The 22666-nt window shown below is 37.7% G+C and overlaps 2 protein-coding genes across 5 annotated transcripts; both read left to right on the top strand.

Annotated features, from left to right (window-relative positions):
• Nucleotides 1–27: 27 nt before the first annotated feature.
• Nucleotides 28–14941, top strand: tmem67 (transmembrane protein 67). Of its 3 annotated transcripts, XM_066691428.1 has the most exons (29): nucleotides 28–133; nucleotides 428–518; nucleotides 685–776; nucleotides 1669–1759; nucleotides 2028–2127; nucleotides 2284–2353; nucleotides 3086–3157; nucleotides 4145–4207; nucleotides 4701–4855; nucleotides 5242–5350; nucleotides 7289–7375; nucleotides 7777–7842; nucleotides 8366–8522; nucleotides 8621–8744; nucleotides 8919–9024; nucleotides 9198–9254; nucleotides 10283–10381; nucleotides 10678–10776; nucleotides 11320–11406; nucleotides 11595–11694; nucleotides 12097–12236; nucleotides 12335–12475; nucleotides 12733–12813; nucleotides 12908–13024; nucleotides 13150–13266; nucleotides 13402–13506; nucleotides 13791–13893; nucleotides 13995–14137; nucleotides 14721–14941. In XM_066691428.1, the coding sequence occupies exons 1-29, from the start codon at nucleotides 131–133 to the stop codon at nucleotides 14799–14801; spliced, it is 2856 nt and encodes a 951-aa protein (XP_066547525.1). In that variant the 5' UTR covers nucleotides 28–130; the 3' UTR covers nucleotides 14802–14941. The 3 variants fall into 3 exon arrangements, with proteins under 3 accessions (XP_066547525.1, XP_066547523.1, XP_066547524.1); XM_066691426.1 differs by lacking the exon at nucleotides 28–133 and having other exon boundaries at nucleotides 171–518; XM_066691427.1 differs by lacking the exons at nucleotides 28–133; nucleotides 10283–10381 and having other exon boundaries at nucleotides 171–518.
• A 2045-nt stretch (nucleotides 14942–16986) lies between these two features.
• On the top strand, nucleotides 16987–22544 carry pdp1 (pyruvate dehydrogenase phosphatase catalytic subunit 1). Of its 2 annotated transcripts, none has more exons than XM_066690580.1 (2): nucleotides 16987–17116; nucleotides 18409–22544. In XM_066690580.1, the coding sequence occupies exon 2, from the start codon at nucleotides 18460–18462 to the stop codon at nucleotides 20077–20079; it is 1620 nt and encodes a 539-aa protein (XP_066546677.1). In that variant the 5' UTR covers nucleotides 16987–17116; nucleotides 18409–18459; the 3' UTR covers nucleotides 20080–22544. The 2 variants fall into 2 exon arrangements, with proteins under 2 accessions (XP_066546677.1, XP_066546678.1); XM_066690581.1 differs by lacking the exon at nucleotides 16987–17116 and adding an exon at nucleotides 17124–17319.
• Nucleotides 22545–22666: the final 122 nt, after the last annotated feature.

Below are 22666 nucleotides of genomic sequence, written 5' to 3'. Positions count from 1 at the left end.
TACGGAATAGCACAGGGGTCAAAATTCACTGTAAAACGACGGAACTGGATAGCGCCTCAAACTGAAGTGTCTTTGTCGCAGTAGAAGCGCTAGTATGCGTCTTAAGTCGGGGTGAACGTGTGTTGCTGCTATGGTATATTTTTAAGACAATCACATTACTTCATAACATATATATGAGTGCTGGGTGGTGGTGGAGGAAGGGGGTGACATACTCCAGAAACTGAATCCGTTCAGATGAATGGGAGCATCTCCAGCCCCAGCCCTGCAGAGCCCTGATCCCAAACTGGGGAATTGTGGGAGCCCGGAAGAGCATCAGCACCAAGCCATGGCGACGGGAACGCCACAGCTCTGCACTTATACATCTCTTTTATTCGTCTTGTTCAATTCAGATGTTTACCATTGCCAACCATTTTCCATCCCCTTTCAGCAACCGTCAGGGTGTGGTAGCGATCAGTTCTTTGATATTTCAAGGCTGTCTTGTGCGAAATGTGGGCTGAACCAAATCACTAGTATTGCTGGTGAGTGTTACACTGTAGCAGTAGTTTGATTTATGACTTTTGTACGTGAAATTATATTGCTGTCATATATAAACAAAATCACATCCTTATTCCATAATGTAACACATTCCTGTTATCCTACCTCTGAAAGAAAAAAGAGTAAAGGACAGTAAGTGCTGTTTTGCAGGAACGTCGTGCGTGTGTCAGACTGGGTTCAGAGCTGTCTCTAATAATGGAGGACCTCTGTCCTGTGAGATATGTCCATCTGACACCAAACAGGTATGTGTTTTTCCTATAGGTATGTAGGATGTGTGTGTTGGACTCATGCAAGAGTGATTAAATGTGTCTTAGATTTTCATTAAACAAACAATTCCCCCACTGTGCCAATGTCCAAGATTAGACAAACACATTGACAGTGTTTTCTGTGACCTATGAAAACCTGTGGTAGGAAAAGTCAATTAGCCAATCAGGCATACATGCAACCTTCACACAAGAAACATTGACAATAAACCTGTATTTATTTATGAATCATTTCCAAATTTGCTGAACACTGATACCAGATGGTGTAAATATTTACACGATCAAAACTAAATGAAAGTGTGACTTAATACCAAATGCATTTCAGATACTCTTTAGTTCAACAGTTAATAGGTGATTGATTACATTATAATGCATTTGTACAGTTTTTTTGAAGATCATGAACCATGTGAGTGTGTTGATCTCAATTTGAAGAAGATGGGCTACACACAGATGAATATAAACTTTGCAAATTAATGAACAGTATTTAATTACAGCAATAATACAAATACTTATGGAATATCACAATATTTTGGAATATTCGGATACAAAGAGAAATTCAAATGCTTCAGAGTTTTTAAATGTAAATGTGAATGTGTCTGCTAGAATAAAATCTAGAGTTTGCAGTACATTGTGTACATCCTCTGAATGCCCCTCCATTGCTTTTTGTAACATTGCAGTCAAATGAACAGTGTGAAGACTTAACTACAGTGTGGACTACAATTATTTATTTTAAGTATATCAAAAAGTAATAGGGATAAATATAGGTATAACCAAAAAGAAAAGGAAAAAAGAAAAAAAAAGAATCCTCTCACAGACATAGAGTCCTGTTACTTCTTCCGACTAAATTCAGATGGTGCTCTCTGTTTTAAAGGGGGTCACTAAAGATGGTTTTGACTGTATCAGATGCCCTGGAGATTTAAATGAGGATGGAACATGCCACTGTCCTACAGGAAGTATACTTGGTATGACATATGATATAATACATTTTGTATGGATATGGTTTCAATTTCTAAGACTAAACCAAGAATTCTATGTAGTTGGTAAACCTAATGCAAATTTCAAAATCTGAAAAAGAGATTTTCAATATGTGGGCTACATTGCAATGTTCTCACTGTTATGACTGAAAATACATTTACATTTTCTGTGTTTATGTATAAAATTGATGTTTTTTATTTTAGTTAACAATCTAATGTAGCTCCAGTTTGAAAATGTATGTTTTTGTGACCTCAGTTGAAAGGGGCATTGATGGAAGTTTACTGGAGGAAGGGAGATGTGAGAGTTGCATTGGTGAAAATCCGTCTTTTACAGTCCCAGATGTTTCTGGAGGCAGGTAACTGGCTTTGAATGTCCCTTTAGTTGCAAAATGATAATCTGTCATCTGGATCTTCCTTATTATGTAATATCTGATTTGCATCACATTCTATAATGTCATCTCTGTACGTATTCAATTTCAATAATGATTTTCTGTTCTTTTGTTTTCTTTAAGGTGTGTCAGATGCCAGCAATCGTTTATCGATACATCTCTTTCCTGTGCATGCAGTCCAACTAATTTAGCTGTAAGTCCCTCTGTTTCTATAGGACAGATCTGAGTCCTCAGCACTTGAAAAATTACTGGTATTGGTAACCACTATTTCACAGGTACTCTTATTATGATTATTATTAATACATATTATTATTGTAAGATGTTAATGCCAAGGCACTACTAATTGTTATTACAGCAGTTGACATATTAATGACAAATCCTTTCCTCTTGCAGATTATTGTCTCTGCTGGGATATAGAACTGCCACTCTGGGTTTAGTTAAAATTGCTAATAAGATAGGGTCAAACAGATTGTATTGTAGTCTCTCTGGATGTTGTTATATATGATCTGAAACTGTGTGGGGGGAAATAGATTTCATCATTGCAAGGCTTGAATTAATCATTCTTTAGAAATGGGTTACAAATCATGCCTCAGTGTTGAACTGTGCACACCTCCAGCATCAGGAATGAAACCAGGCAGAGCAGCACAGAGCCTTCGGGACTGGAGATGAGTTGGTAGTGCCTTCATTTCAAAAGTCTTACATTTTTGTATTATCTGCATTTTCTTTATTCATTCATGATTTTCTAATTTTTCTCATTCGGCAAAATTATATTTTTGACATGTTATGTTATTATGCTTTGTACAAATCCTGCAAAACCAATTTGTTTAATGGACTAACACTGCATGTTGTTATTTTTGAAGTAAGGATCTGCTACAATCTCAGATTGCTTGATATCTACATCAAAATGAAATCCTTTCTCTTCTAGTCTGGAGGTTTGTGCTTTTCTTCAAGTAATCTACCAACACCAGTGGCTTCTAACATCAATTTTGCACAACTGGTAAGTAAACACTAATTTTCCTATTCTAGAATTACTTTCAAATACCACAATAATACAATAGTATTATAATATGAAACTTTATTTTGCTATGTGTGCTTAATTATGTGGGCTATAGATAATTTTAAAACAACTTCCTATAAAGTCAAATAAACTTATCTTACACTAATTAGCATGTATTGTTTATCACTTTCATATGTGTAAGTGAATGATAGTCAGAATCTATGGATTATTACTATTAAAATATTGACAAAGACAATTTAAGGAACATGCAAAAAGATGGTCATGGTCATAAGCAAGAATGATCATATCAACAAATACAACTTAAATCCATTTTCACATTTTCACCAGTTGCTTTCTGGATGGTGGTCTCTAAGAGGAGTGAACAAGTCATGTTTTCCCTGCAACTCCTCTTTTACAAAACAAACGAACAGGGGCGCCATCTGATTTTTAGAATTATACATCGAAATGGTCAATGGAAGCAGTGATCTAGCAGTAATTCATCTTTGAGATAAATTAACTGTTTACTGCTGGTTAATATCTGCGACTTCCAACACCAAGTCATTCTGAGCCGGGTTTTGTTATTAGTGTCAGTGTTACACATTTTTTTATTTACTCAAATCCACTGTGACGGCAATTGCATTATTCTGCCATAAACCACAGCTTCTCATATTGTGCCATCCAGCAGCAAACTTATTTGCTAGTAGCTTCCGCCATTCAGAAACTGTAGGATCAGTCCACTTATTATTAAAAATAGTAAAATTATCAAAATTAATAATGATAAAACAATCCTACATATATTTCAGTGGAGCCACATCGATCATAACAGCACAGCACAGATAACTCTTCATGTAGGAGTTCTAGCAGTAGTAGCATTAAAAGCAATTCATACAGACAGAAATGCTGGTATTACATCTTCTGTGTAAATGGAGCATTTGATAGATATTTTAGACATTAGATATATTTAAGATTTTCTTTTGAACCATGCAGGCTATCCTAGTCCAGTCTTTATGGTTTACTGAACATCTGCAGTCTTCAGCAGCTGCATGCTTGGTAAGTCTTTTTTGAGGTACAAACTAAAAAGAAACATCTGCATCCCACCTCCCCCTCCAATTGATAATTATGTTTTCACACTTGGTGTATAACCACATAATACAACGCGCCCTGCTTATAAGAATCTCACTTCACCCGGACAATGTGATTCTTACAAAAATAAAAAAAAGTGAGAAAAAAGTGGATTTACAAAACAAATATTAAATGAATGGTTATGTTTTAACTGCATAAATTACATAAAGGAAAATTAAATTTAAAAAATGAAAATAAATCTTCCACTAGCAAATGACTCAAACAGGATTTGATAAGCACCTGCGCACTGGGGAATACTTATATTTTCATAAATGCTAAAACTGGTTATTTCTAATCTATTTCAGTCTATTTCAGTAGGAAGTTGATTGTCTAATACTAGTTTGTGTTTTTATCCGCACAAAATATTGGGTATATTTTATTTAACAAATTAGACTTAACACATATTGTGCTGATGTTGCAGATGTTTTACAACCTCACTGCCTGTCAAGCCCTTGGGAACATGTGTGTGATGAACATGAATGCCATCAGCAGTGTCAGTAATGATGCCTGTGGGCTCTTCGGCACCGTCTTCAGAACCACTGCGGCTTTGGGATCTGTGCAGACAATATCCTACTGGTGAACCATATCTTTTTTTAATTTTGAAGATAAAGATATTTTTTTTTACAAGAGTGCATGGCTTATTACTGTATAAAATGTGATCAAAATTGTGTATTGATTAGGACAGCATTGGGACTGGAGAGAATGGCTTCTGTATGCTAATATCATAGGCCACGGTTTCAGAATCCCGGGCTGAAGATGCAGTTATAGCAGTCCGCTGAGGAAGCATTTGGTTTAAAATAAATCTTGGGACTAAAACTGTCCTGTTTCCCTCCTGTCCTTTTTGATTGGAAACATCTGAAGAGAGAATAGATCAAGCAGATTGTGAAACAGAAGCCAAAAGTATGCTAGGTTTCTCCTGTGCAAATTCAACTCTAAATGTATATTTTTGTCACTTGTTTCAGGAGGATGAACCTCCCATGGCTGTATTATGGTGACCAGCCAGGTTTAGCCTCCCGGGTCCTTTATGCAGAGCCTTTCCCAGCAAGCTTTAGTTTCAGGGGTGCAGCCCAGGTAAAGGACCCGGAGACCAGACATCTGGTGAACACCGGAGTGAAAGCAGCTGTTTTTCTTCAGCAGTTTTTATTTCTCATTCTCAATACCATGCATATTATTTCTTCTGATTATAGCTGATGAATAATTTAGCATTTCAGAAATGTATTTAGAAATACATTTTGGCACTTTTTTTTAATTTAATGGAACATATTGGCTGGGATTAAACCTTTGACCCACCTGCTATTAGAAAACTACACAACTGTACTCAGTTGCAGCTTCATTTTTAGTAAGATGCCACTTTCTCCTAATCAGAAATGTAACCGCTATGATGTACAGGTTTTTAGTTTGCTATTAGCGGGTGGGTCAAAGTTTTGATTTTATCCGGCCCATTGTTTATTATTCAGTTGTGTGAATCCATAGCAATATACACTCACCTAAAGGATTATTAGGAACACCTATTCAATTTCTCATTAATGCAATTATCTAACCAACCAATCACATGGCAGTTGCTTCAATGCATTTAGGGGTGTGGTCCTGGTCAAGACAATCTCCTGAACTCCAAACTGAATGTCTGAATGGGAAAGAAAGGTGATTTAAGCAATTTTGAGCGTGGCATGGTTGTTGGTGCCAGACGGGCCGCTCTGAGTATTTCACAATCTGCTCAGTTACTGGGATTTTCACGCACAACCATTTCTAGGGTTTACAAAGAATGGTGTGAAAAGGGAAAAACATCCAGTATGCGGCAGTCCTGTGGGCGAAAATGCCTTGTTGATGCTAGAGGTCAGAGGAGAATGGGCCGACTGATTCAAGCTGATAGAAGAGCAACTTTGACTGAAATAACCACTCGTTACAACCGAGGTATGTAGCAAAGCATTTGTGAAGCCACAACACGTACAGCCTTGAGGCGGATGGGCTACAACAGCAGAAGACCCCACCGGGTACCACTCATCTCCACTACAAATAGGAAAAAGAGGCTACAATTTGCACAAGCTCACCAAAATTGGACAGTTGAAGACTGGAAAAATGTTGCCTGGTCTGATGAGTCTCGATTTCTGTTGAGACATTCAGATGGTAGAGTCAGAATTTGGCGTAAACAGAATGAGAACATGGATCCATCATGCCTTGTTACCACTGTGCAGGCTGGTGGTGGTGATGTAATTGTGTGGGGGATGTTTTCTTGGCACACTTTAGGCCCCTTAGTGCCAATTGGGCATCTTTTAAATGCCACGGCCTACCTGAGCATTGTTTCTGACCATGTCCATCCCTTTATGACCACCATGTACCCATCCTCTGATGGCTACTTCCAGCAGGATAATGCACCATGTCACAAAGGTCGAATCATTTCAAATTGGTTTCTTGAACATGACAATGAGTTCACTGTACTAAACTGGCCCCCACAGTCACCAGATCTCAACCCAATAGAGCATCTTTGGGATGTGGTGGAACGGGAGCTTCGTGCCCTGGATGTGCATCCCACAAATCTCCATCAACTGCAAGATGCTATCCTATCAATATGGGCCAACATTTCTAAAGAATGCTTTCAGCACCTTGTTGAATCAATGCCACGTAGAATTAAGGCAGTTCTGAAGGCGAAAGGGGGTCAAACACAGTATTAGTATGGTGTTCCTAATAATCCTTTAGGTGAGTGTATATCATGCTGTATAGTATTGTATTCCCATTTCCAAATAATGTTTTGATGCACAGCATTGGTTTTGCTTCTCATCTGAAGGATTGATACCAAATGAAGGGGTATAATAAACAGCAAGATGGAGTATAAAAATCAGTATCCATAAACCAGTAGATAATGCAATGCACTGTATAGGCAACGATAACAAATAAGTTGCGGGGCCACAATACAGTTCAGTGCAATACAAAGTACCTAATAAGAAGGCATCACGTGATGTGATGATTTGTGTAGTCAGAAAAATCATTGTTTTTTAATTTAATTCCTTACAGAACAGAAAGATCCAATTGGTTGCAGCTGTTTACAATGCAAGAGGTGATTTCTTAAAATGGGAGAATATTGCTGGAGGTACATTGCAGGTAAAGTGTGGAAATGTTGTTTTAACAGTAAAGATAAAGCACAATACTCAAAATACATTTACCACCAAACTACATTTTCTTAATGAGAAAAAAACAACATAAATAAGTAAGAGGAAAAAAAGGATTTTGTACAATTTGTTGTTTTCATCTTCTAAAAAGGCGATGGTAAACTTAAACTTACATTAGAAGTTTAATGGTTCAATGTTGGAAAAACGTGTCTGGCAAATGAATATTTGTCTGTGCTCTTGTACCTGTGAATTCTACCACGTTAGGATTGTTTTTGGTATATTCTACTTAGAAATGAACATCAATTTCTGTAATGATGGATTTTTTAGCATTATAATTGAGTCTACCAAAGCAATTATACTTCAATCTAATACATATTTTTTTGCTTCTTCCAGCTCTGTCCTGATACCTCAGCCAGACTCAATGCTGCTTACACATTTGGAACTACATATCATCAGAGTGTGAGCTCTTTTCTCTTGTTTTCTCTTGTTATTATTAGCATGTAAAAGCGAGCCCCCAATGATCTGACCAGGCAATATTACTGATTTGCTGTCTGACTTTGATCAGTTCCATATTTGCTCTGGTTAATTACTTAATGGTTTAAGATAATACTTTGCTTTAGGACACAGACTTGAAATTCATAATAATTTGAATAAGTATTTAAAAATCCTGCATCTCTTGTGTGCCTTAACATACGACGCAGTGTTAGAAGATTCTGTCCTGAAATTTGTCTTGGGAACAGGAAAACAAATCCTGTGACTTTATACATCAAACCATGTAAACATGCTTCCCTTGTTTATTGCTAACCATTATTTCAAGGCTAAAAAATGATTGGTCTAAAGCTGCTTTTGAGGCCTAACGGTTAAATTATTGCAGGAAATCCCATGAAAATAAAAGTAACGCCTCTGAATTTATACCTCTCTTGGAAGAATGAACTGTTTCTCCAAGTGTGTATATATAGTATATTTTTATTTTTGCCCGCAGTGCTTCCTGCCAGTCTCAAAGCTTTTAGCAGCTTTTCCAGAGCCCTTCTTCTATGACCTCTACATGGACTTCAGTGATGCAAATGAAGAGAAAAGGCTCTGGGCTGTGCCTGTTCTGAACCGGAACCTACAGTTTAATGGACAATTCGTAAACCAAGGTCATATCCATATTAATACATTTAGGTCAACTGCAATCTTTATTTCAAGGTTAAAATATAACTTGTGTACCTGTAACATGTTTTTTGTTTATAAACAGGAGATAATTTGAATAACTGGTATCTGACACGTCGGATTTTTCTGGTGGATACCTTGAGTGGCCGCGAAACTGCATTAACAGATCAACCCAAAGTCATACGTGTTGCAACAAGTATAAGAATAGGGTGAGATTTGCTTTTGTTAGCAAATGGTAAAAGTTTGATGTGGATTATCTTTGCGAATTGCAAGTTGATGTCTCTATCACCATGAATACATTTGGAAAACAGATAAGAAGAAATATGTACAATAATACAAATAATAATGTTAAGAAAATGCTAACTGTTGGCCTACACTTACAGTTTCAAGCTGGTACGCAACACTCGGAAAGGAGAAATCTATCCACCGCTGCTCACTGTCTCTTATACAGATGTTCTCATCACAGATGTTGACACACAGACTGTTCCGGTAAGTTATCTGTGCTGTGAAGGATAAGTGCTCCATGTGTGCTTAAGTGTTATCTGGTTACTCTTGTCTTATTAGTGTCACTTTGTCTTTTCATTGAGATTTACAATGGTAATATAATTAGGGGTACCAGTTGTTCATCCAGTTATAGTAGTTTTTTTTTGTATATATTACAGGTATTCTTTGCATTGGAGTATGAAATGGATACAAGTGAAGCTCAGGTCCAAACTGATGTGAGTATTGATGTACTGAGTATAGTCAAATAACAATTATTTGATGTGGAGGAGCTCTGCTAGATTTGGGAAATGAGGTATTTGTTTCATGTTGGCATTGTGCCTAGGTTAAGGATAATGTTTAGGTTTGGATTAGGGATTTGGTAGGGGGTTAAAATCTGGTTTTGCGCTGACTCTGTACTTTCTCTTAAACCATAATTGACCCCGTCAGATCCTACAGATCAATCAATTATTCTTTTTTGGTATACCACCCTTTACAATGAGTTGCCACAAAGTGCTTTCTCAAATTTAAGACAAAACAAAGATAGTCACTGTAGCCATGAAAGTCAACATAACTCAGGTACAGAGGCGAGGAAAACTAAACCTCCCTAGAACAACACATCTATGGACAGAGATTGCACTCTGCTGTACCAGGTCATGTTGAGGAAAATTAACTGCAATACTTTGCTTTTCTGATCTTTGGCTGTCTTTTAACATATCTGAAGAAATAAAAAAACAGAAAAGCTAAATTAGCCCGCTGGGGCAAAATGTTTGGATACAGCACAGAACTCCTCCTCACATTGCTAACCCTGTTCTTTAAAGGGACTGTGTATATTCAACTGTACAACTGTGTAATTCTCTAGGTACCATACATACATACATTTATTTTTCCTGTTACAATTGTTACAAGAATTGAAATGTTTGTGCATATTGTGTAAAATATTACACTACATATTAACCACTTCATACTATGTAACAGTACTCCACCACATAATCATATTATTATTATGAGAATAATGGTCTGACAGTGTCCTGTGCGTGCATGATCACCTGTCTACAAATCAGTTATTTTGCCAAAGTTTTAAATAAAGTTTAATAAAAGCATCCTTATCAAATATTCAAAAAGCAATCAAAGTGTACCGAGTTGAACAAACTGCTATGGGAGCTTACACTTTGTATCCACTGACATATCTCGTCTGCAATGTATACAATATCTCCCTGTGCCCAGCTGTCAGGCAGCTGTTCATTTTAAGACCCATATCTTTCAGATTGCCTTAGGAGTCCTTGGAGGCTTATCTGTTTTGTATTCCCTCCTGAAAACTGCAAGCTGGAAACGAAGAGTAGCATCACCTTTAATTGACTTAGAGGTGTGTACAGTACATTGTTTGTGTGACAGAGTATTATCTTAATGCTTTTTATAAAATCTTTTAAAAAGTGTAATTCCTATGAGGGAAAAAATAGAAAATAATACTTGCAAAAGCATAACAAACAAGCTCAGAAAATATAATAATAAGCACATTGAAAAGTGTAAGTAATTAGAGATTTGGGAAAAGAAAGCATTATTTGAGAAGAGGCAATATTTAAACTGAAGAGCCATTTTGAAATAATAAATATAGGATGATAGTATTTTAGTATTTAGTTTTTCTTCTGTCTTTCTTTCTAGACCATTCTAAAGTTTCTGCTCTTTTATGCTGGGGACTTAGGAAATGTTTTCTTTGCCGTTACATTTGGAACTGGACTCTATTGGCTCATTTTCTTTAAGGTAAGTGCAATATGCTAGAAGTAAAGTAGCAGTGTTGGTATCCCAATCTAATCCCCCTCATAATAATGCATTGGGAGAGAACAGGCCGATTGAACAGTAGACAATAACAAAGAAAACAGAACAACACTTATTTGAAACCCTTATAGTTAAAGCGTAAATGTGCATAAATATAATAACAACAAAACAAAGAAAAATGGCTTCGTCTAGTCAAGAAAATCCTTCACACTCAAAGCAAAGAAAATGTATAGATTAATGGGCATATATTTATTCCATCTTCCCATGACCTTGTATTTTGAATGTAAAATGTCCAATTGTAACTGGCAGCAATAAAAGTGATAGAATCTCAGAGGGATGTATGTATTTATTTAAATATAATTAGTTTTTTTCTAACTTTATGTTTTTATTTTATTCCTTCTGTTATGGGCATACTGTCCAGACTGTTGAGGCAAGTTTCCTTTAATTCATATTCTGTTTTCTGCCTTCCTTATTTTTTTCATTCATAGTTCAGTGTGTGAAACTTGTTTTGTCTATTGGTGTTTTCAGGGTCAGCAGTTTGTGTCAGTTCTGTTGCCTTTGCCAGAACAGGAAGAGCGGTTTGTTACTTATGTTGGCTGTGCATTCGGACTGAAGGTAATTAAAATAATACAAACTGTGGTATTTATTAATTAAAAGTTAATTGCTTTGTACTTTAAGTGGCATTCAAGGATATCACCCAGCATTGTTCAGCATTATCCTTAACCAGGTTGAAAAAAGAAACCATGTGCATCTTTAAATGTATGAATTTTATTTGTCTGTATTTACTTTTTGTTTTCTTTCAGGCAGTCCAGTTTCTGCACAAACTAATAAACCAGATATCTATTGACATCTTCTTCATTGACTGGGAGAGGCCTAAGGGAAAGGAGTTTAAGTCTGTAGAAGGTAGTGCATTTTAGTTCACCACCAGAATATGTGTTTTGCTTTTATTTGATTGTTTGTTTTTACAATTTGTACCATTCCAGTCGTAAGATGTTTCATTATGCAGTATGTTTAAATGGCAGATTGTCTGGATGTGCAGGAGGATGAGTAACTGGTAAGAAGTGTTCGTTGACGATCTCATAATGACTTTGATGTACGAAATTAATCTGAGAATGAATGAAGCCGTTCACCTTTACCTCATAATGGAACATCTGGACTCAAGGGACACAATGTTATGTTCATAATGATTTCCTCTGTAATGTTTGGATTGAATAAATATATGTATTTAATATATTTGTTTCATCATAATTAAATCATATTGAGTTACATCTGCAGTATATTAAAAGTAACCCATGATGTTTGAAGGTGGAGGCGCCACTAAAAGGATCGCTTCTCCTGTGAGCATCTGGAGGACATACTTTGTGGCCAATGAGTGGAATGAGATCCAGACAATACGGAAAATCAATCCTGCGTTTCAGGTCATCGCAGTCCTTTTCTTTCTTGAGGTAACTTGCAATTATATCTTGTGAGAGAGTTCCATAGTTTGTAACCCTTTGGAACAGTCATTTTTATATTCCAAATATTTCCAAATGATTCTCTTCAGGTTGTTGGCTTCTCAAACCTGGCATTGAGAGATCCTTCGTCTCGTCTCAGCAGAGATCCTGGGAGTTACACTGCCCCCTGGAGCCTAATTCTGAGATTTGGTGTAACCACTGCCACGTGGCTCGTGATTGGATTTGCACAGGTACATTTTTTTACATAGTATTATTTATCAAACTCTCTATTTAAGAATAGATAATGTACAATACCTATATTGTCTTTAATTTAGCAAATCGTCATCCCAACAATCTTTCTCATACTGCTGGGTAATCAGAAGTGACGTGTAAATTGATTAATGGTTACTTATAACCCGTTTAAAAATCCAATTATTATTGTTCTCGGTTTAAGTAAATGTGCTTTGTCCCTGAATGTAGATTAACTTTACAATCGTTTCTTTTTCAGATGATGTTCTTCACAGTATTTTATGAAAGATATGTAAAAGACAAAATAAAGCAGTTTGTTGACCTTTGCTCTATGAGTAATGTGAGTATAAAAGTGATATTTATCATAGAGCTGTGACACGTATTTTATGGGAGCAGAAAGATGCATTTATTTAATTATTCATTTTACACTTTAGATTTCTGTGCTGCTGATGTCGAACCGATGTTTTGGGTATTACATCCACGGGCGTTCGGTCCATGGCCACGCAGACACCAACATGGAGGAGATTAACGCCAATTTCAAAAGAGAAGCGGTACAATGAATTTCAAGAGACTTTTTTTATACAAACCAATTAATAATTTGCTTATATGTCAGTTTGAATGTATGTTAACATTACAGTCATCCAGCCATAGTTGTCTCTTTTTGCCTTTTGTTTAGGAAAACCTGTGTGGTCAGAGAGGTCTGCTTCCAAACACTGACGTTCAGACCTTTCAGATCGCCATTTCATCCAAACTCAGACAGCAGTATGACAGGATCTTGGAACCATTGACAAGGGTTGGCATAAACTGCTTAATTTCTTCTTTTTTTGGTTTTCACTTTTTTGTGTTTCATTTTATTGGCTCATTTTTTGTTTGTTTCATGTTGTGTGGTTGACGCGGAAATAGTGATTTCCTTTGGGATTTTTTGCAGAGAAATGGTCCGTCTCGACTTTTAGATTCAACTGCCGATTCTTTCGAGCAGAGCGCCAAGACCTATCACACAATGAACAGATTCCTCACCTCCACCATCGACCATGTAAATATGAATTTCTTTACAGTCATTAAAACATGAAATATACCTAAATGCAATGTCAGTGTAGAGGAAGTACAATATTTTGTATTAGACTGAGAAAAGTAAATATAAATACCCAATTGGTTTTGGTTTTAGAAAAATGTTTTAAATTGAATGTGAGTCTTGGTTATGCAGCACTATACGTTACTGTGGATCTGTCTGAATCTTGTGTCTGCTCACCTCCAGTCAGTGTTTGTGTTTAAATGTGTGTTGGGACTCAGCGTTTGTGTTTAATTACATTCCCACAGGCACATCCCGACATGGACTACATAGTTAAGGACAAGCTGCTGCTTGAACGAGTTATTGGAATGGAACTCATGGAGCCGCTCGATAAAAGCATATTTTATAATGGTACATGTGTATTTTTTCTTGTGTAATGTAAATATATTGTATTATTTATCTTATAATAAAAACAAATCTGAATCTTCATGTATTTAATTTGTTTCCCACAGACGATTCCCATTCATTCAGTGATGTTCTTTTCTATGGTAATGAAGCCAGTCTTCTTATTTTCGACACACTATTCTTCTGTGTTGTGGATCTGGGAACTCAAGATCTTGTCTTAGCAGCTATCCTGACTTTTGTGCAACAAACGGTAAGTATGTACAACTGGAAGAGAGATTGTAGTCTGTAGTAAGTAGTCTGTAGATTGTAGTAAGTAAACGACAATATAATCAGCTTCATCCTCAAAATAAATGGTCCAGAATCAACTGGTTTCAAGGCCTTGAGAAGTCATGCAGAACAATGAGGAAATGTAGATTGGGAGTGATGTGGTGTACAGTAGGATGCTATGTATCTGGTAAAAGCTGTTAGCGTATATTACATATATGTGGTAAACAGAGCAAGGATGAGGGTGAAGTGAGTGCTGTGTACATTGTGGAAAACTGCTAAGATCTCATTAAAAAGTCAGAAGACGTATTTGCTGAAGGCCTGTGAGATTGCGATGGTCACACAGAAGGGTGTAGTGCAATATTTGTTGGGTTACAGGGGGATGGGAAAGGAAGCCTTGAATGGTGTTGTCTGCCCTCATGGGGGATTCAGTCAAAAATGTGTTGTAACCAATATTAAGAAAAGTATTGTTATTGCATAGTATCAGTGAATGCCTTTACACACAGTGTTTTGTTGGAGTAACACGATTTACATGAAAGGTCATTGTTGTTTTTTTCCATTTTTGACAGGTATTTCAGTTCATTCGTAATGCAAGTGGACAGAAAAATATGGCTGCCAAGTCCCTGGTTGATAAAAGATTCCTCACATAGTTTTTGCTACAAATTAATAATAATAACTTAACCAACAGTTGTAATTTTCAGTATTTTTGAGGCATTCACCACTGTATATGTTTTTGTTTTGTATTTTTATATTATTAATTAATAAAATGTATTCTGTTTAAAAAAAAAAACGTTATTAAATTACTGTTTTTATTTCTTATAGAGATAAAGGTGTATGAATATATTAAATATTGTTTTCGGTATTACTGACTAAGAGGACAGTAGAAGGACCAGCTGTGAAGTTAATCCAATTTGCTAACCATTAAGAGAAATTGAATGTGGCCTCATAGAAACAGAACACCATGAACTGCATGCCTGTAAAAGCAAGATGAGCTGGAACAGTGACTGGTCAAGCCTGCTAAGAGTCCGACTGATGAAACTGCGGTTTTATGCACGTTTATATATATCCTAATTAACATGTTGTCTCCTCAGCAGTTCATCCCAACCTAGTTATCATCTTTCTGTTTTTGTAACACACACTGTCCTCTGTAATGTATTTTGATGTGATTAACTTGAGTGATACTTGAGTGCAACCCTGTATACGCAGTAGCGGGGTCACTAGCCTCACTGGGATCCTTTAGAGGGTGTAGTGTGGCCTAGGTCAGACAATTTGCCCGTCTCCTAGCACTACACCACATATTGCCTTTATTGGTCTATCTTAACACAATTCTTATTGGTTGAGACCACTACTAAATAATAAAACCCAGTCCTCCTGACTCTCTCTCCCTATCACACTGCCAGTCTCCCCCACAGCTACAGCTGCAGTCTGGCAGGGCACAGCTCCAAAGCTGGACTCTCCTGCCCTGACTCGGCACTGTCAGTATCAGTCTCGCCGTGGCGGTTACTTGTTACCATTCTTCCCCAAAGCTGATCTTTCTTGGACTAAACACTGCACACATGGCAAGAGAGGCCCTGGCTCTGTTTTTCACTGGAACTCGCCTCAGCTTTAGCCTTATTTACAATATCAATCTAGTCCAATCTGGTCCTTTCCTAGCAGGCATCACTCCCAAAAAAACATGCCTAGTCTTCTGTAACCGACCCAAAATAGTCCTTCCCCGTCAATGGGACTGTGGAGTTGTGGTTGAAAAAGTACCATAGTGGTCCAAATGAAAATCAACACAGTAACTTGTCAAACAGCATGTCATGTATGTTTATTTATTCATGTAACTAATGCTTGTGTCCATGGTAACTCTCGGATAATATTACAGCATTCTTAATTAAATGTAATTAATTAATAAGTTAAATAGTGCAGAGTTGTGTTACAAACTGCAGACTATGGCATGAACCTAATGCATTACCTTACACTGACAAGCAAATATACGTTCATTCACTCAAATATACATATTATATTTTCAATAGGAATAACATCTTATCTTTAATGCAATTTACTTTAAAAAAAGATTGTAGTATTTAGTAATTGTATTGCACTATATAAAAGATAAGAGAGGTCATGCATATTTTAGTGGCACTATAAAAGTCATAAAAGACAATATCCACTGGTAAATAGTATGAAGTCTAAGCAAAGTAACTGGAGTGAATGTTTTGTGCTTTTGGGGTTTTTGATAACTTAGTATTATTATTATTATTATTATTATTATTATTATTATTATTATTATTATTATTATTTTATTAATAATAATAATAATAATAATAATACTACTACTACTAATAATAATAATGTTTTGTTGTTACTTCTACTTCTATTATTACAAGAAACCTACCGCAAATAATACATCTTTAGTGACTAAAATGAAAACCTATTAAAAGTATAAGATAAGACAACATAACCACATGAATATGAGATACACCCTTATATTTTCGGAATCTGGGTTTTGTCTCAAAACTACATGTATTTATTTTGTGTAACACTACTGTTAAAACCAAATCAATAAAAATATGTTCCTTGTCATGCATGTAGTCTAAGTACTAACAAAATCAATACAAATATCTCTCTCTCTCTCACTGTGTTGCAGCATGACATCAAAAGTTGACAGCTGAAGATCATGTTCACTTTAACCCGGCGCGCCGCATCTCTCGGTGGCAACTCCGGCATGCAAGTGGTTAATGACGGCTGACCAGCCAATCAGAGCTTGTATCCACTGGCACACGCCCCCCTAGCCCGGCCGGACCAGCCAATCACAGCTCGTATAGACCGACGTACGGCCCCCTAGCCCGGCCGGACGAGCCAATCGGAGCTCCGGCATTGCGGACCGAGCAGGCCTGGGATGCTGGGCAGCGGGTGTGCGTCGTGTTGGACACTTTAATAATAACCTCTATGGCGCTGAATCCACTGAAGTACAAGTGAGGTTAGTGTTGATGGTAGTGAGTGTGATGTACGAAGCTATTGTTGCGTGAGACGACGTGCGCATCGCGTCCTGATCTCTCCGTGCCTCTTTGAGCTCAACTTTGGGGATTTAATAACACACCCGTTCGCTGGGGTTTGCGGGACGATTGTGCAGCAGCAATATGTGATGCGTGTTCTGTTTTATTTAATTCGCTAAACAAAAAGGTAGGTTTGCACAAAGTTGCCCTGTTGTTCGGCTGCATTGCATAGCTTAGGCGTGACATGGGCTATATGTAGCAAACCAATATGGCAACTGTGTGTTTACACGCACGACCTTAAGGGATGGATGATGCCGCTCCCCTTTTTTGAAGGGGGTTGACGTTTTATTTTGGTTAATACAATAATTAGCATCTCTAAACAAATAAAGGTCTATATATGACGTGTTGTGTTTGATCCATGACGGGTATATTTGCAGAGCTGTGTGTTTATTCTGCAAGTCTGTCACATAGTGTTTCGGCACTATTTACATTCTTGCACTAGCAGTGTGATTAAAGATTAGGATTATTCATGGCGGAGGTGGTGCTCTTTTAGTTTTAACCACAGAGTGCAGGACAATGCTTAATTGTTTGGTTTTAATGCAAAGCATAACCATCTTGATAAAATGCAAACATACTCCTAGTTTGAAGTATTTAGGTCAGCAGGGTCTTGTGCGATGCCTTTCAACAGTAAATGTCAGAGCCGGAGTAGCTGCCAAAACAGACACTTAACAAGCACATGTATTTTTAAACCACCTCTCTTGACTAGGCTTCTTATGGCCAGCCAGAAATAGGTGTGAGATACTATACGAAAGAAATCACTTGATACTCTGATTTATATTAAAGGTTCGTCTGTGAAGAAATGTTGACTAACTGGACATTTTAGTGCAGAGTGAGCTCCCACTCATGAGATACACTTTATACATGCAGGACCTCCGCCCAGCCTTTTGCTTGGTCCTAACTTCCTCCATTACTGGTAAAGAAAGGTGGATTAAATGTAATGTTAAGTCTCCTATAGGGTTATTTTAGCATGTCAAATTAAAACAAATGCAAAAGTTGTCAGATTGTTTGGTTTTATGCAATTTTATGATTTTAACCTAGTCAATTGTAAACCTTCAGCTCCTTAATGTTAACACTGGGATTAATGAATAGCAGTGATCTTCATCCAGTGACAGTCGATTTTAATTATAAAGTTTAGCTGCATTTTAAATGATTTTGTTTGATAATTTTGTAAAAATGACATTCACGATACTAAATACATCTCAATTTTCTGTTATAGGATTATTGAACATATATCATAAGAACCTGAGAAGCTCGGCAGTTTACTACCATGCCGGTGACCTCCCAGCTATTTGCAGTGCTTCGCAGCGGGGAGATCAGAAGGATATGCTGCTCGGCCTTTCAGTGCCCCGTTCAGCACCGATGCCGTCAGTCACTGCCGCACTCCTCGAACAGTGTAAAGCTCGTGCAAGGGAAAACGACCCGTGCAGCAGCTTTAGGATCAAGCCAGTGGGGCATTCAGTCACGCAGCTATAGATCTTCTTCAGAGAGATGCTACAACCTGACCCCCCCTCAAGTGAACAGCATCCTGAAGGCCAACGAGTACAGCTTTAAAGTCCCAGAGTTCGATGGGAAGAATGTGAGCTCTGTGCTCGGCTTTGACAGCAACCAGCTGCCAGCCAATGCGCCAATCGAGGATCGGAGGAGTGTTGCCACTTGCCTGCAGACAAGGGGGATGCTCTTGGGGGTGTTTGATGGGCATGCTGGCTGTGCTTGTGCCCAGGCATTGAGTGAGAGGCTGTTCTACTATATTGCAGTCTCTCTGCTTCCTCACGAGACATTGCTGGAAATCGAAAATGCTATGGAGAGCGGGCGGGCTGTGTTACCCATCTTGCAGTGGCACAAGCATCCCAATGATTACTTCAGCAAGGAAGCTTCCAGATTATATTTCAACAGCCTGAGAACGTATTGGCAGGAACTAATTGATTTAAACAGTGGAGAGAACCCTGACATTAAAGAAGCTTTGATCAACTCCTTCAAAAGACTAGATAATGATCTTTCATTGGAAGCTCAAGTGGGAGATACTAACTCATTCCTCAATTATTGGGTCCTCCGTGTGGCCTTCTCGGGAGCCACGGCCTGTGTCGCCCACGTTGATGGCAACGATCTGCACGTGGCCAACACTGGAGATGGCCGGGCTGTGCTTGGGGTGCAGGAGGAAGATGGGTCGTGGTCAGCACTCACCTTATCAAATGACCACAATGCACAGAACGAGAGCGAGATCCAGCGCATTCGATCTGAGCATCCCAAGAACGAGGAGAAGACGGTCGTCAAACAGGACCGCCTGCTTGGTCTACTGATGCCCTTCAGAGCCTTCGGAGACGTGAAATTCAAGTGGAGCATTGAGCTTCAGAAGCGAGTGCTCGAGTCTGGGCCCGATCAGCTTAACGATAATGAGCACACCAAGTTCATCCCACCAAACTACCACACTCCCCCGTACCTCACTGCCGAGCCTGAAATCATCCATCACAAGCTAAGGCCCCAGGACAGGTTCCTGGTGTTGGGGACCGATGGACTGTGGGAGACCTTACACCGGCAAGAAGTGGTGAGGATCGTAGGTGAATATCTCACTGGGGTTCACCTCCAGCAGCCCATCACTGTGGGAGGCTACAAGGTGACACTTGGGCAGATGCAGGGCTTGCTCATGGAGCGAAGGGCACGGGTATCCTCCGTCTTTGAGGATCAGAACGCAGCGACTCATCTCTTAAGGCACGCAGTAGGGAATAATGAGTTTGGCTCAGTGGACCATGAACGTCTCTCCAAAATGCTGAGCTTGCCAGAGGAGCTGGCGCGTATGTACAGAGATGACATCACCATCATAATTGTTCAGTTTAACTCCCATGTTATTGGTGCACAGAATAAGACGGGGACGACAGGTGATCCTGCCTAAGGGACTGAATGTTCATAATACCAAAGATATTGCCAATGATGTAATGGATTTTGTGTGCATAACCATCCTGAAGGTAAAATACAACGGTGACATAGCATTAATCCTTCATCCCACACTTCAGATCAGAAATATTAAGCCGACAACAGAGGCCTTGGTTCAGTTATGGTTCAGGTACTGATGTAAATTCACCTGTATATTAAATGTGGTTATACATACTTAATTTAATAGACAAATTATTAGCATTCAAAATCCTACTGTGTGCCCCAGTTATGGAAACAAAAAAACTTAGTGGTGGCTAGAATGTTTAGTTATATCTGGAATTTTAATTTGGAAACCAAATGAAAACCCTTTTCAATATTAAATATTAACTTTGCAGTTCCAGCTTGAATACTAGCAATTGATTACTTGCTAGATGTGTCATGCAATGGTAATGTACAATGTCAGTTTTAGATATGTATTAACCATTTTTGCTAAATTCACACTCATTCAAGCTTCATTTTTTTTGTCTATTTAGTTTCCGGTTTGTTTTTTTCTTCCAAAATGTTCTAGAAACGTCCTTTTCAATTTCAATATATCTTAATATATTAAATTGTAATTCTCTCATGAAGTATAACTACAACAGGACATTACATGTAATTCTACCACTAATATAATATAGAAAATAGCAGTTTTCCACTGTCTTGTTATAAATTTCAGACTTTTGGTTTTGTTAAAGGCTCTGAAGATGCCAAATGCTTAGTCTCTGCAGTAATCTGAATATCAGTTTTGCCAATAAAACAGGTGCAGCCTTATTACCGTCAGGGTAGGGTGTGATTTGGAAAAGGTGTGAGGTCGTAGAGAGTCTCTTTACTACTCATAGTCAATAAGGAATCGGTTGGGTTATTGCACAGAAACAGTGCGATTAAAACATATGTGCAATCATTTAGATCAGCGGTTCCCAAACTGTGGTAAAAAGATGAAGGGGTGAAAAATCTGATCTACAGGACTCCTTGACCTGTCCAAGGACAGGACCCTGAGCGCAGCTTTTCCTTCAACAAACGGTTCAGCAAGTAAAGCAGCATGGCCTCCATGACCAGAGGCCAAGAAAAAGCAGAAAACAATTATTACTAGACTATTGTTCTTTTGAGAGTGTGTCCAAATTATCACCAGACATCAAAGTGCTGTTGGAGATGTCTCCAACACTTAACAAACATGAGCTGTGACTCAAATGGGAGGTGCGGGAAAAGCCAAGAGGTTTGGGAACCTCTGCTTTAAATGTTTGCCATCACAAATGTGCTTTGATTTACAGTATTGAACCAGCCGGTCTTCCTCAAAGCCCCACAGGAGCAACTAATTTGTTTAAGGAAAGATTTTTATATTTAACAAACAAAACAGTCTCACTCTGTACATCACACAAAATCTCTTCACTGTTTTCTTTCGATCTGATATTCAGAGATGGAATGAATGTTTAGAAATCTTTCTCAGGATTGCATTGTTAATGACATTCCTTGGTATGCGTTTCATTTGTTACCTGTATGGAGTTCGAGTTCAGGTTCGACTGGGGTCACAAATGGAATAGGATGAAACAGAAATTAAAGCATTCAATACTAAATTAAATAATATATTTTTTACCTTTTAATGTTTATAGGATGACATCATTAAGGCTATATCTTAATAAGCAGTTGCAAAAATTGATTGGATGTTCCATTTTGTTGTTTAAAGGTAACCAGTTGCCATATATCAATTTCAACATATTTTAGCTTTCAGAATTGGTTATAAAGAGCATGTATTATTGAATGTGTTGATAAACAAAACCTATCCTTTTCCATTTAAATCATTTTACATTTTTATTGTTTGTAACACAATACAATTATTCTTTGTTGAAACGGGCTGATCTGTCAAATTAAACAAAACTCACAGGACAACATTTTCAAAATACACCTTGGATCTTTTCCACCAGGAATGTTTTCATCTTTTGTGGAAATTGTGCAACAGTATTCACTGTAAAAAGCTTTTTATATGCCAGTTTTTATTAAGATCTAAAAGGAATTGCACTGTGAGAGTTGTTTGCCCATAATATGAAGATTGTATTGCTCACAAAGCAAGGTCATAAAAGGGGGATAACTTCAACATTGGTAGTTTTAAATCCTGTTTTGTTCTTAAATGAATGTAAAGCAGCTTCATGTTAGATTACATCTGTTTAAATTTGATTTAGAGTGTTTTGGACTGTTACAGGAATTGAGCACTTTACCATATTTTTTTACATGAGGAATCCTTAGTATAAGACCAATGCCGCCAAATGAGAGATCAGCCTGTAGCAGTAAAAGATACTTGAAGGTTATTTAAAGTACTTATAAATAATATTTTGTAACACAGTACTTACAATATATACCTATAATATGTGTTAAAAACATGATGTATGTATGTATGTATAGCATTTTGGGGATTTCAAATGTTTTAATAAAATGGAGAAACATTCTATCCAATGCTTTTCAGAACTGACTCCCTCAAAAACACACACAACACACACACACATATATCTTGAGCTTTGTTTTGGTGCTTAATTTCATAGCCCATCCAACAGCAATCTGTGGTTCACTATCACTGG

The sequence above is a fragment of the Amia ocellicauda genome, chromosome 18 (genome assembly GCF_036373705.1).
Source record: "Amia ocellicauda isolate fAmiCal2 chromosome 18, fAmiCal2.hap1, whole genome shotgun sequence".
Classification (NCBI taxonomy): Eukaryota; Metazoa; Chordata; class Actinopteri; order Amiiformes; family Amiidae; genus Amia; species Amia ocellicauda.
Note: the sequence above shows the minus strand (reverse complement) of the source record. Positions and strands in the feature narration are given on the sequence as shown.